The sequence below is a fragment of the Nematostella vectensis genome, chromosome 14 (genome assembly GCF_932526225.1).
Source record: "Nematostella vectensis chromosome 14, jaNemVect1.1, whole genome shotgun sequence".
Classification (NCBI taxonomy): domain Eukaryota; kingdom Metazoa; phylum Cnidaria; class Anthozoa; order Actiniaria; family Edwardsiidae; genus Nematostella; species Nematostella vectensis.
In genome coordinates this window covers 13287145-13301762 of record NC_064047.1, presented here as the reverse complement: position 1 = coordinate 13301762, position 14618 = coordinate 13287145, and the positions used below count along the sequence as shown (strand labels likewise).

At 40.3% G+C, this 14618-nt stretch overlaps 1 protein-coding gene and 1 long non-coding RNA gene across 2 annotated transcripts; one reads left to right on the top strand and one right to left on the bottom strand.

Moving 5' to 3' along the window:
* On the top strand, nucleotides 1-8364 carry LOC5503646. The gene is made up of 7 exons (XM_032371944.2): nucleotides 1-133; nucleotides 1480-1633; nucleotides 2448-2569; nucleotides 2837-3019; nucleotides 3490-3607; nucleotides 6103-6165; nucleotides 7879-8364. Exons 1-7 carry the CDS (start codon nucleotides 79-81, stop codon nucleotides 8012-8014), a joined length of 831 nt encoding a protein of 276 aa, XP_032227835.2. The 5' UTR covers nucleotides 1-78; the 3' UTR covers nucleotides 8015-8364.
* Nucleotides 8365-12129: 3765 nt separating this feature from the next.
* On the bottom strand, nucleotides 12130-12853 carry LOC125559793. Its single transcript, XR_007306446.1, has 2 exons — nucleotides 12797-12853; nucleotides 12130-12573 (listed from the first exon to the last, which is right to left on the bottom strand). It is a non-coding gene; the product is annotated as an uncharacterized LOC125559793 (long non-coding RNA).
* Between the last annotated feature and the right edge of the window lie 1765 nt (nucleotides 12854-14618).

The following is a 14618-nucleotide window of genomic DNA, read 5'->3' as shown; positions in this document are numbered from 1 at the left end:
TTTTACCACAGGCTGCCCGCACGATTCAAGAACTGTCCAGTGTATACATTCCCATAGCAACCGCTTGTAAATATCAAAATGACGGAGATAATGGAGGAAGAATCTCTCCCGCGCTTTAGAGACTCAGTAAATGGTAAGTTGTAAGGCCAGTTTTATCATTGAAACAGATAGAATAATAAGTCCGAGGCAGTTATCCAGCTAATTCTCGAATTATCAACAATAGGGCCGTCAAAGTGTTCTCAAAAGTAGGCCATTTTTATGACATATTTTCGCCGTGGAATTCACCGGTTTTGTAATTATCCCTAGCTTGTCGGAAATAATGTTGGATGTAGTAAAAGTTAAATTTGCTAGAACCTTTAAAGTGAATGCTAGATTAATGAAATATCCCTGGCTTATTTTTTCTTTAGGAATGTAATGTTTGACTTTTAAGCGCTCTAAGTAATCAACAGGTTGTTGCTTAAGTTATATACTTATATTAAGCTTATTTAAGTTACTTAACTAACAATAACTCATAGTTATAGTTATTCAAAACAATCATAAAACATCTTGAATTTTATATACTATTCCACAGTGAAGCATCCATAGATGTTTATGACCGTTGGCAGGAGAGTTGGCAGTAGTTGCGGGCAGTTCGTTGTGATTTTCTTGGCTAACATTTTAGTTGCAAAATTCTTGATTAAATAAGCTAAAACAACAGTTGTCGGAAACCTGGATAAATCATTTTCCAGTTGAAACTTTCCCAAGTAAAGATTTAGCTGCGCAAAGCCTGCAAATTAAAAGTTATCCATTGTGGATAAAAAAATCAGATTTTTATCCACTGATTAGAGGTATTGTAGAATGGTTTTTTTCCTCTACACTCCAAAATCATTTCTTAGACTATGAAACTACCACAGATGGGTAAAATAGGTTGCCCTACTTCTTTATGAATGCATGATAGCTTTTGGGGCAATAGTGCACCGGTTCTGGTTAATCAAAATCTACAGCTCTCCATTTGGATCAGGAAATTTTAAGCGTAGCTTGAGTCTAGCCAGAACATAATTGTCTCATTTCTCACAATAAATTAGAAGACACAGACACTATTTAGTTTTCTCTTCATTTATTTGGTGGATAAAATTTTATCTGACTTCGTTTTACACTCCAAGCTGTTGTTTATTCATTTCAAGAATTCAATATGCATTTTCGGATTTGGGGGTAAAATCTGCCAATCTGCCTCAGCCAATCTGCCGATCCACATTTTGCCGTTAGGTTGATCGGTATTTACCTCTGAGTATAATTAAATATAGAGATTTTTTTCCAAATTTTGCTGTTTTCTTTTTTTTTCTTTCTGTTCCCAAAACCATTTTCCATCTTGTCTTCCAAGTGCCCTGCTATTTCTTTTGATTGATTGATTGATTGATTAATTAATGGTTTGATTGATTGATGGTTTGATTGATTGATGGTTTGATTGATTGATGATTTGATTGATTGATTGATTGATAGGTATTCAACAAGACAGTATTGGTCATAGCCTTCGCCCAAGGATAAAGCCGTATTATCTGCATGGTTTTGGCAGCCGGACGATTGGGGAACCTGGCTGGCGACCACACCCTCAGAATGCTTTGTCACATCCAAATGTCCAGGAAAATAGTAAATTGTAAGTAATTTGATTTCTGCCAGTAGTGTTGATTCTTATTGGATTTTCCTTGAAATGTTTGAAGGATATTAGGGATGATAATACCAGAAATTGTGCTTTGTTAAGAATAAAGGTAATTTCTCTTTTTGTTTGGTTGATCTTGTGACCTGGCTCCATATAATGTGGCATCCAGCCCATGAGTGATTGGCAGTTATATTACTGGCTGATTGAAAATAATGTGGTTTAGATTCTTAACCCTTTCACGCCCAAGTTTTTTTGACTGACGCACACAAAATGACACCAGTTCTTCAGTTTTTATAGATTTTCTCTTTTTCCTTAGAATTTTATGGGCTGACATAGTAAGAACAAATATTGCCCACATAATTATTGATCGGAATAAAGTACTGGTTTTCCAAATATTGTATTGCAACAATTTTTATAAGCAGGCAAAGACAAACTTTTTTTAATTTAGCACAATTTAACCGCGTGCTCGTCATTTGTTAGTTCCAGTTTATGCATGTTTTCAGATAAACTACATCAAATTAACTTCAAAGATTCAGAGTTAAATCTTTAGGGATGCATATCCAAGCATTATACATAGCTATTTTTCAGGTTTAAGCGAGCTGGTTGTGATAGTCATGTCAGCACCGTTTCTACACAATACAGCATCAACATGGCGGCAACAAAAGCACGGCTTGCATGGTCATTTCATTTCTAAATTTTAGTGGCTTTATTTCATGGATTGAACAAAACTCAACTGTCCATTTTTGTTCATTTAAAAGCATATCAGCACTGCATTCTGAATATGTGTTTATCATGTGTTTTTTGTTGCTAGTGGTGGAACTGGACAGGACTGGTTTTCCCGCTTACGATGTGCTCCAACAGTGTCAACCTCAACTAAGAAATACTCAATACCTACACAACAGCAAAGTACTGAGAGGGCAGCTACCGTACCAGGTTTGTAAATACTGTTCATGTCTTTGCAATGATAGCCTTTAGAAACTATTAGGGGACACAGTCACGCCCCTTCTGGACATTTCCTTATAATTTTTGAAAATATTGGGGGCAGGGGGGGCAGGCTGCCAGCGCTCCACCCCCTGCTACGACCCTGCCTTTGTATCTGTTTCTCTACCTAACTTAGTACCAAAAACTTTTCCCTATTTGTGCAAGATTCTTGCTCACAATTCTGTAAAAAAATAAATTAAGGTATGTGCCTCTTTTCAGACTTGAAGCCTGAGTATCCCTCTCTACAACATGACCAAGACGTTGTTATACCAAGTGCCCCGACACAAGCTCACGGTGCAACACCCTGCAGACTAACAGCCACGCCAGACGACACGGGCAGAGTGTGTTACAGGCGACCAGTAGAGTTAACACTCAGTAAAGCTTTGGGAGCCAAGAAAAAAGGTTACTGACTACAGATTACTGACTACATAAATCATGTTTTAATGTGAATTGTAACTAGCCCCCCCCCCCCCCCCCCCCCCCAGCCCACACAAGATTTAAATTGTCAAGTAATAGCTCCACTTCGGATAAAACCCCTCCACCCCCTCTCCTCCCCTGAAAAATAGATTATATGTCATGTCATATTGTCATACAGTTACATGTACAATCCCTGCTCAGCTGCTTCACATTGCTTCAAATACCCACCAGCCCAGGCAATAGCCTTGGTAATCAAGAAGTTGAATATTTCGAGGCATGCTACAGCTCTGGATAAGGAAATCCATGGAAGGACAATGAATTCAGCCTCCTTTCCCCCTTTGGAACTCCTGGACCCGCTCCTGATGAGTGTAGTCATCTAGAAAGCAAGGCAACAGTATGATAACCCCTTGCATATGATATTATATCCAACTGTGTGAATGTTTCGTTTTGTCTAGTTTGGGACTCAAGGAATGGTATCCCTGTAGCATCCCCAGGCGACAACAGCTATCAAGTTCCAGAATATTCCAGGAGTTTCCATAAATTCGGCAGCACAAGATCTGTAGTGTGTTTTGGGTAGGTTCAAGTAGTATTTATCACCTGGGCCGTAACAGGCCTTGAAACACTGGGTGGGGCACGATACAGATACAATAAGATAACTAGTGGGAGGCACGATACAGATACAATAAGATAACTAGTGGGGGCACGATACAAATACAATAAGATAACTAGTGGGGGGTACGATACAGATAAAATAAGATAACTACTGGGGGGTACGATACAGATACAATAAGATAACTAGTGGGGGCACGATACAGATACAATAAGATAACTAGTGGGGGGTACGATACAGATACAATAAGATAACTAGTGGGGGATACGATACAGATACAATAAGATAACTAGTGGGGGGTACGATACAGATACAATAAGATAACTAGTGGGGGTACGATACAGATACAATAAGATAACTAGTGGGGGTACGATACAGATACAATAAGATAACTAGTGGGGGGTACGATACAGATACAATAAGATAACTAGTGGGGGTACGATACAGATACAATAAGATAACTAGTGGGGGTACGATACAGATACAATAAGATAACTAGTGGGGGGTACGATACAGATACAATAAGATAACTAGTGGGGGTACGATACAGATACAATAAGATAACTAGTGGGGGGTACGATACAGATACAATAAGATAACTAGTGGGGGGTACGATACAGTTACAATAAGATAATTAGTGGGGGGTACGATACAGATACAATAAGATAACTAGTGGGGGTATGATACAGATACAATAAGATAACTAGTGGGGGGTACGATACAGATACAATAAGATAACTAGTGGGGGTATGATACAGATACAATAAGATAACTAGTTGGGGGCACGATACAGATACAATAAGATAACTATTGGGGGGCAAGATACAGATACAATAAGATAACTAGTGGGGGGTACGATACAGATACAATAAGATAACTAGTGGGGGGTACGATACAGATACAATAAGATAACTAGTGGGGGGTACGATACAGATACAATAAGATAACTAGTGGGGGGTACGATACAGATACAACAAGATAACTAGTGGGGGTACGATACAGATACAATACGATAACTAGTGGGGGGTACGATACAGATACAATAAGATAACTAGTGGGGGGCACGATACAGATACAATAAGATAACTAGTGGGGGGTACGATACAGATACAATAAGATAACTAGTGGGGGGTACGATACAGATACAATAAGATAACTAGTGGGGGTACGATACAAATACAATAAGATAACTAGTGGGGGGTACGATACAGATAAAATAAGATAACTAGTAGGGGTACGATACAGATACAATAAGATAGCTAGTGGGGGTACGATACAGATACAATAAGATAACTAGTGGGGGGTACGATACAGATACAACAAGATAACTAGTGGGGGGTACGATACAGATACAACAAGATAACTAGTGGGGGGTACGATACAGATACAACAAGATAACTAGTGGGGGGTACGATACAGATACAATAAGATAACTAGTGGGGTACGATACAGATACAATAAGATAACTAGTGGGGTACGATACAGATACAATAAGATAACTAGTGGGGGGTACGATACAGATATAATAAGATAACTAGTGGGGGGTACGATACAGATATAATAAGATAACTAGTGGGGGGTACGATACAGATACAATAAGATAACTAGTGGGGGGTACGATACAGATACAACAAGATAACTAGTGGGGGGTACGATACAGATACAATAAGATAACTAGTGGGGGGCACGATACAGATACAATAAGATAACTAGTGGGGGGTACGATACAGATACAATAAGATAACTAGTGGGGGTACGATACAGATACAATAAGATAACTAGTGGGGGGTACGATACAGATACAATAAGATAACTAGTGGGGGGCACGATACAGATACAATAAGATAACTAGTGGGGGTACGATACAGATACAACAAGATAACTAGTGGGGGGGGAGACGACACATCCCCTACTGGTCATTTCCTTATAATTCTAGAAAGAACAGGAGGGGTACCACCCCCCTTCCCCCCCCCCGGCCCCCATAGGCAGCACTGCAATTTCCAAGTTAGCCCAAAAATCCGGGTGTCGTTGTGATTGAAGTTCGTTGTTGTGAAAGTGCTTTATTTATTACAGGACGTTACCCGTCCTAATTTTGTCCCTTAGAGTAGAGACCTGGGGATTTGGAAATCATCATAATTCCAAGTATCAAAAAATGCCATGTTAACCCTTATTTCATTCTTAAGTAGATGGACTTCACATCCTTAGTTGTACCACATTATATGTTGCATCTTTTTCAATTGGGATCCTGAGAATCAAGAGCAAGCGTAATACAAGTGGGGACTGGTTTAACACAAACACACAAAAATCAATTAAATTTGAGCTCTTGCGCTTGCGTTCCAGTGAGAATAGGAAATTTGTTGCTGTTGCGTTTTTCCTGTCTCCTTGTGATGACTAGCTTTGATGGCTTAAGTACATACAAGGGAAGAAGACTGTCTAAATTTGAGTTCCTTTTTTCCAGTGGTAGGTTGGAGTATGTGCCCGACACGTTTGTCCCGCTGCAAGATCTCCCGCTTAGGCCCCGGTAAGTCAAGCTTGTGAAGGCAACCAAATAATCCATAGCTCATGGTCAGTCATAGATACACTTACACCCACACACACTCACAGACACTCTTATAGATACGCTCATAACATATAGACAGGCTCATAGAAAAACTCACAGAGACACTCAGAAACGCTCACAGACACGCTCATTGACACAGTCACAGATACACTCATAGACTCACTCATAGCCACACTCAAGACACGCTCATTGACACAGTCACAGATACACTCATAGACTCACTCATAGCCACACTCAAGACACGCTCACAGACACACTCACAGATACACTCATAGAATCACTCATAGACACACTAACAGACACGCCCATAGAAACGCTCATAGACACACTCACTGACACGCTCATATACAAGCTCATAGACACGCTCATAGACCTACTCATAGACACACTCACTAACACGCTCATAGACACGCTCATAGACACACTCATAGACACACTCATAGACACACTAACAGACACGCTCATTGACACGCTCACATACACACTCACAGATACACTCATAGACTCACTCATAGACTCACTCATAGACTCACTCACTGACACGCTCATAGACACGCTCATAGACACACTCACTGACACGCTCATATACAAGCTCATATACAAGCTCATAGACACACTCATAGACACGCTCATAGACACGCTCATAGACACACTCACTGACACGCTCATAGACACGCTTATATACACACTCACTGACACGCTCATAGACACGCTCATAGACACACTCACAGATACACTCATAGACTCGCTCATAGGCACACTCATAGACACACTCATAAAAACACTCACTGACACGCTCATAGACACGCTCATAGACACACTCACAGTTACACTCATAGACTCGCTCAACGACACACTCATAGACACACTCATAAAAACACTCACTGACACGCTCATAGACACACTCACAGATACACTCATAGACTCGCTCATAGACACATTCATAAAAACACTCACTGACACGCTCATAGACACACTCATAAAAACACTCACTGACACGCTCATAGACACACTCATAAAAACACTCACTGAGACGCTCATAGACACACTCATAAAAACATTCACTAACACACTCATAGACACACTCATAAAAACACTCACTGACACGCTCATAGACACACTCATAGACGCACTCACAGATACACTCATAGACTCGCTCATAGACACACTCATAAAAACACTCACTGACACGCTCATAGACACACTCATAGACACACTCACAGATACACTCATAGACTCGCTCATAGACACTCTCATAGACACACTCATAGACACACTCATAAAAACACTCAGTAACACGCTCATAGACCCGCTCATAGACACGCTAACAGACGCGCTTACAGACACACTCCCAGACACACTCATAGACACGCTAATGGGCACGTTAATCGACAAGCTCACAGACAAGCTCACAGACACACACACAGACACACTCACATAAACACTCAGACACACTCACTGACACGCTCATAGACACGCTAACAGACACGCTTGAAGACACACTCCCAGACACACTCATAGACACGCTAATGGGCACGTTAATCGACAAGCTCATAGACACCCAAAGTCGCGCTCTGGAGTTTACACACGGTTTCTCCATTAATTCAGTGTTAAACCATATTTTTGTCCTGGCTACCGCCCTGTGATTATATGACTTTCTCTTTATATCTCCAGCATGTCATTCCTAGAGAAAGAAATACGACAAAGAAAAGTTAACGAGATTCTAGAGGTTATTGATCTTGATGGTTGGAAGCCTTCACCAAAGCTTGCTCCCTCGCTGCAACTGCCCCTCATCTCGTCGCACTTTTGATAATAGAATTAGACGTTTCAAATTTTACCCATTTCATTGATCAGATTTTCTAAGGCCTCTAAGTGAATTTTGCAGTCTAGAGGAGAGTTTAGCGTGTTCTATTTATTTATTAATTCAATTTTTAGAGTTTAATATATAGAATCGATGAAAATAATTTTTGTACATATTTTTTATATAAAATCTTTGTTCTTTCTGTTGATTCTTCTTTCTTTTTAACTGTATTTATTATTTTTTAGAATTGAATATATAGAATAATAAACGTTTTGTGCATAATTATTTTTTGTATATCTTGAAAATGTTTTTTATTCTCTTGTTTCGCAAAAGAGTAGTAAAAACATCGTTTTACATGGTGGTTTTGTCAAGTTAATGATCTCGAGGGACCAGCGAATTTTTCAAGAAAAACAAGATTGTGGTTTTGAGGGGGGAACGTACCTAGGTTTGACATAGAGTACCTCTAAAATAGATTAAAAAAAAAACAGTCGTGCATATTTTTTTTTCTTGATGCAAAGACGTGCATGAATTTTATTTATTTTGATAACGATATTTAACAATTATACCATTTTCATTGAGGTGGATAAAGGCTCGAGGTTGATATTTTTAAAGCCACTTTATCCACCTCAATGGAAATGGTATAATAGTTAATTTTCACGGGTTTCTCAACCAATCAAATCGCTTTTTGCGAGGTACCCGAGTGTATATGCTAAAGACTGTTATCGCATGTGGTCTTTTCAAGCAGTTTCACAGTGCTGTCAATATGGAATTATTTACTCGTATAATACCTCTATTGAGTATTCCCAAATCAGTGCATAGCGATTTTCGCGCAAATCGTTGCATTTTTTTTTTCCTGTCTGGTTTGGGCTTCCTTTTTTTTTTCAGTTTTTTTTTATTCCACCCATGCGATACCCTCCCCCCACGTCACTTTTCTAAGGGTCCGCCCCTAGGCCAATTAGGATCAGAGGAATATGTTTGATTGACACGAGCTTCACATGACCAATCATTGGGTAGCCTGCGTGGGAAGCGTTTCTGTTGATGAGTTTCAGCAGGAATAGAGAGCGAGCGAGGAATATGGCCGCTCGAAAAATGGGGCAAGCGCAAAAAAAGAGAGATGGAAGGGGCCACATTCTTCGTTAGAAACTCCACAGAAACGCTTGCTACGCCGGCTAATCATTGGGAAAAAGAAATGCTTAAGTCCTCGTCACAACAAGGCGCGCCTCCGGCTGGTATATATGCGAAGCATGGACATTCTGTTTTAGTGTTGGAAAGACTGATACAAAATGAAGATACAAAATAAAAAGTTTAGACACTTTTGCAATACAGCGCACTTTATTTTTATTTTTGAAATACATCCCGGATTTTGCGCTGCTGTTTTTGAGGTATTTCTGTCTAACAGTACCACATCTTCCACTGAAAAAAAAATACATGGGTTTAGTATCGAATGATAATTTCCCCAAATCAGGAAACCAAAGTGGTTCACTAGAAAAGCTGTGCTAGCCAGTAATGAATTTCCAAAAACATTGCCCTGCGTGGACCTGTTTTGTAAAGGGAAATAATTTCCCATATTGTGTTTTATTAGAACGCCTTGTTTCTTTACGTCAATCTTCAGCCCTCCCTCCCCCCCTCCCCACCCTTAACCTCACCAACCACACACACCCTGACCGGCTCCGGTAACAAAGGGGGAGGGCACCACCATTGCAATAGCACCCTGATCGCGCCTGATCGAGTTTCCTGTGTTCATCCTAGTCACAGGCGCCTGATCGGGCTTCCTGTGTTCAGCCTAGTCACAGGCGCTCTGATCGGGTTTCCTGGTTCAGCCTAGTCACAGGCGCTCTGATCGGGTTTCCTGGTTCAGCCTAGTCACAGGCGTTCTGATCGGTTTCCCTGGTTCAGCCTAGTTGCAGCCGCTATGATCGGGTTTCCTGTGTTCACCCTAGTTACAGGCGCTCTGAACGGGTTTCCTGTGTTCAGCCTAGTTACAGGCGCTCTGATCGGGTTTCCTGTGTTCACCCTAGTCACAGGCTCTCTGATTGGGTTTCCTGTGGTTGGGGTTTTGGCGCCAAAGATAGCCATCTCGTATCGCCTCTTCTCCCTGTTCCGTGCTTGCCCTGTCCCAAGCCCCATGCTACCTCACGGTTTATTTAAGCACAGGAAACCCGAAGAACGCCTGGGACAGGCGTCGGTTTGATTGGCAATCTTTAACTGGGCTGGAACAAAACTTATTCAAGTAGAAAAATGTTGAATTTCCGGTCAGTCCACTTATCCAAAAAATGCCCCTTATCTCTTACCAGCCTAGCATCGCTGAATATCCAGTACACCTCGCGTACTTCTTCGTTGCTGCATCCCTCGTGACAGCATTCCTCGTGCAGATCGCGCTTGCTGACACCGAGGAACTGAGTTGCCTCCTTCGCGTCTGACGTCACCACAGACTTTGCGGAAGCGTAGATAGCTGTGACCAAAAACCACATGACACAGATCACGTGACAGTAGATCGCGTGGCTGCAGTGACCACGCATCACGTGGCAAAAAGTAATACGGCTTTTTTCATATAAAAGGGTTCAAGCATGAACGATAGGTTTTGCTTTATATCATTCTATGTCCACATATCACGTGACTACTATTGCTTATCCGGTTGCGGCCACATAGCAAGGTTCAGGGGACTTGGACACAGGGATCCCACCAACTCACCTGTCTCCACTAACAGCAGCACCAAAATAAAACGCAGTGATGACGTCATCATTCGTCAATATACCAACCTGTTGAAAATAAAGCAAGGCTGAGCAAGGCAACGTCTGGAGTTTCATAGTGGCGCGCGATCAATTGCTTGCAATTTGTAAAATAACCACTTAAAGGTGCGGTGATATAGGCAGCAAAATGGTACAATTTTTGTGGCAGCATTGCTGCAAAGAAAGTTTGAAAGCGATGTTGCGCGTTTAACAACCGACGAACCAGCTTTTATCGCAGCATTTTTTTTTTGTTGTGCGTCACGTGACTTTTTTTAGACGATTTCTAAAAGCTAAATTAAAACCCCGGAAACGTATTCATTGGCTAATGACCTCATGCCACCTCTTCTCAAGGCACTGACCAATAAAAAATCCCCCCCCCCCTCAAGAAAAAAAAGGCTTACAAAAAGCCCGCGTGCTGAGATTTCTCCTCTCCCCTTTCCTTGCGCTCGGTTAATAACTAGTATATAATGACTACCAGGGATAAACCTAAAAGTGAATGACGTAATTGGGACTTGAAAATGGTGGTCGCGGCTCCTTAGTGGATCTGGTTGCTAAAAAGAGGTATAATTACAGTGTTTACGTGAGCAATATAATGGGACTGGCAGTGATCGCACTAGGGAAGGAACTAGGGAAGGAAATAGGGAAGGAAAAATAGCTTTTCCCTGTTCCCAGAATGTGCAGATCGGAAACCCCTTACATCCTCAACAATTCGCTGACTTTTCTTACAACTATTCTAAGGGAAAGAAACCCCCCATTTCACATATCATACTTTTTCGTTCCTTACCAATATTTTTGTTCCTGGTCGAAGAGGTGACTGTTAATTCACGGTGTCTCTTGAGAAAATGATACCTATGGACAGTCTAACCTCTACCTTATCAAATTGAATGAAACCGCACATGAATTTTCGAGCAAATCTGTCAACTTGTGTTTACGAGAACACGATTAGTCGCGAGAGAGGAACTAATAAAAATGATACAAGCAAAGAAGCAGTTCTTAAAATGAAATATAAAATTGGGAAAATGTTCATATTGTCAACGATTACTTTTCAATTCACTTTTATTTGGGACTAGCTTGCTTATGTTTTCTTTTTTCAAGTTTGACATTTTGTTTCCGCAGGAAGTCACTGCCATATTTTGACTGAAGTTGCAAACCGACGTTTAATGACTGTCAATAAAATTTTGTAAATACAAGTAGGGAAGTATGAACCACACCAAATGCAGTGGGGTTGCAGTTTCAGTCAGGATCACGGTTAATTATTGACATTGCAAGTCTCGCCCAGTAGAAGCCCACTTAATGATTAAATATACAGTCGAACCTCTATTAAGCGGTCAGCGGTCGACCAAGATGGCGGCCAATTTCCTCACTCCTGTCTTTATAGCTTTTCTTGCAATTTTATTCAACCAAAAGTTGCACTATTCACCAAATTTGACTTCAGGGATAAATGGATTTGGTCTGAACTGCATCCTGGCGAACAGTGAGTCGATATTAACTGGTCTTGAAGCCTTTTACAGCCACAATATACGAGCAAATAAGATGAACGTCGGCCGAAGCTCAAGTGAACACAAACATCTCTTGCTTTGCTTACTTCTCTTAGGTGGCGATATTCAATTAAACCCGGGTCCCAAGTGGAAATTTCCATGTGGCTCTTGCAACAAACCAGTTAAAAGCAACCAAAAGGGTATTCAGTGTGACAATTGTAACTTATGGTATCACACAAGATGCTGTTCCATCAATGATGATTTATACTATACCCTCGCAGCTTCGTCTTGTACGTGGTTATGTGTGTCTTGTGGCTTTCCAAGTTTCTCAAGCTCACTATTTGAATCATCCTCCATCGAGCTACAAAATTCATTTTCTTCATTAGACTCATTGCATCAAGATACACAGAATATTAGTAGCTCTACTATTAGATCACCTGAAACTAGCCCGCTCGACTCCAGCTCAAAAAATTCAAGTAATACAAGAAAGCAGTCAAAGGAAAAACTAACTGGCATGATTCTTAATTGTAACGGTCTTAAGGGAACTGATCATATTACTAAATTCCAAGCTCTCATAAACTTACATGATCCTGACTTTATCCTTGGAACTGAATCGAAGCTGTGCCCTGATATTTCAACTTATTCCATCTTCTCTCAGAACTATTCAGTTTTTCGAAGGGACAGAAATAAATTTGGAGGCGGTGTCTTTCAAGCCATAAAATCAGATCTAGTTTGTACCGAAGAGCCAGATTTTGAAGTTGATAACTGTGAAATCATTTGGACCTCCCTCAAGCTAGCAAACCGTAAATCAATATATATGTCATCTTATTATAGGCCACCAAACCAACCTTCTGATTCTATCGATAATCTGAATGAATCTATAAGACGAGTCTTCAACAAAGTTAAAAATTTCCCAAACATCATAATTGGAGGAGATTTTAATCTTGGAGACATTGAATGGAACTCAAGTGTCCCAACTCCAACAAATCCAGCTACAGCTTCCTTACATCAAAAGTTCCTTCAAACCATTGATGATTTTTCTCTCTCGCAACATGTCAAAACTACCACAAGACCATCATCTGGTAAGACTTTGGACCTGTTATTAACTACCTACCCGAATGTTATTGTTAATACCTCTACTGCTTCTGGCTTAAGTGATCATCTTGCTGTCATCTTTGAGGTTAACTTAAAGCCTTCTAGATCACTAAAACCTCCTCACAAGGTTTATCAATACAAGAAAGCCAACTTTCCTGATCTGTGTAAATTTATGTCAGACTCATCAACTACATTCTTCTCGACAAATCCAGAAAAGAGAACAGTGGAAGAAAACTGGGTCCTGTTTAAAACCTCATTGTCTACTGGGATATCTCAGTTTATTCCACAAAAATCTTCACGCCCAAAATATAAATTACCATGGATTAATACCAACATCAAAAAAGAAATGCGCAAGAAAGATCGTATGCATAAAAAAGCCATTAAGTCCAAAAATCAACAACACTGGGAGGCTTTCAAGCGTCAGCGTAATCTGGTTTCAAAGCTCATCAAAGACTCCCATAATGATTATCTTAATAACATTATAGGCAATAGCTTAAAAGATAATCCCAAAAAGTTTTGGTCTTATGTAAGGAGTAGCAAATCAGAGTCTATTGGCATCCCGCCTTTAAAGAACAATGATTCCTCTGTTTCTGTGACAGACGCACATAAAGCTGAAACTCTTAATACTTTTTTCCATTCAGTATTTACACAAGAACAACTACCAACACCTGTTCTTGGAAATTCACCATATTCATCAATTCCAGATCTTCACATTTCTGCTGAAGGAGTCTGTAAGCAATTATCTTAATTAAATCCCAAGAAGGCATGCGGGCCCGACGAAATTCCTGCAAATGTTCTGAAAGAAGTTTCCCAATCAATATCACATTGGCTAGCATTCATTTTTCAACAATCTTTTGACTGCAACAAGATTCCATCTGATTGGTCAAATGCTTTAATCACAGCGATTCACAAGAAGGGTTTGAAATCTGAGCCAGCCAATTATCGACCCATTTCATTAACTTCTATTTGCTGTAAAATAATGGAACACATCATTCTCAGCCATATGGCCAAACACTTGTCATCTCATAATATCCTTATCAACCAACAACATGGATTTAGGGAAAAATTTTCCTGTGAAACTCAACTAATCTCTGCAATTCATGACTGGGCAAAAACTATTAATTTTCGTGGCCAAACTGATGTTTTATTATTAGACTTCTCAAAGGCCTTTGATTCCGTCCCGCACCAACGACTGCTCATTAAGCTTGATTTTTATGGAATCAGAGGTAATATGCTCAATTGGATCAAAGCATTTGTATCAAACCGCAAACAAAGTGTTTCAGTCAATGGTACTGTTTCTTCATCCAAGTC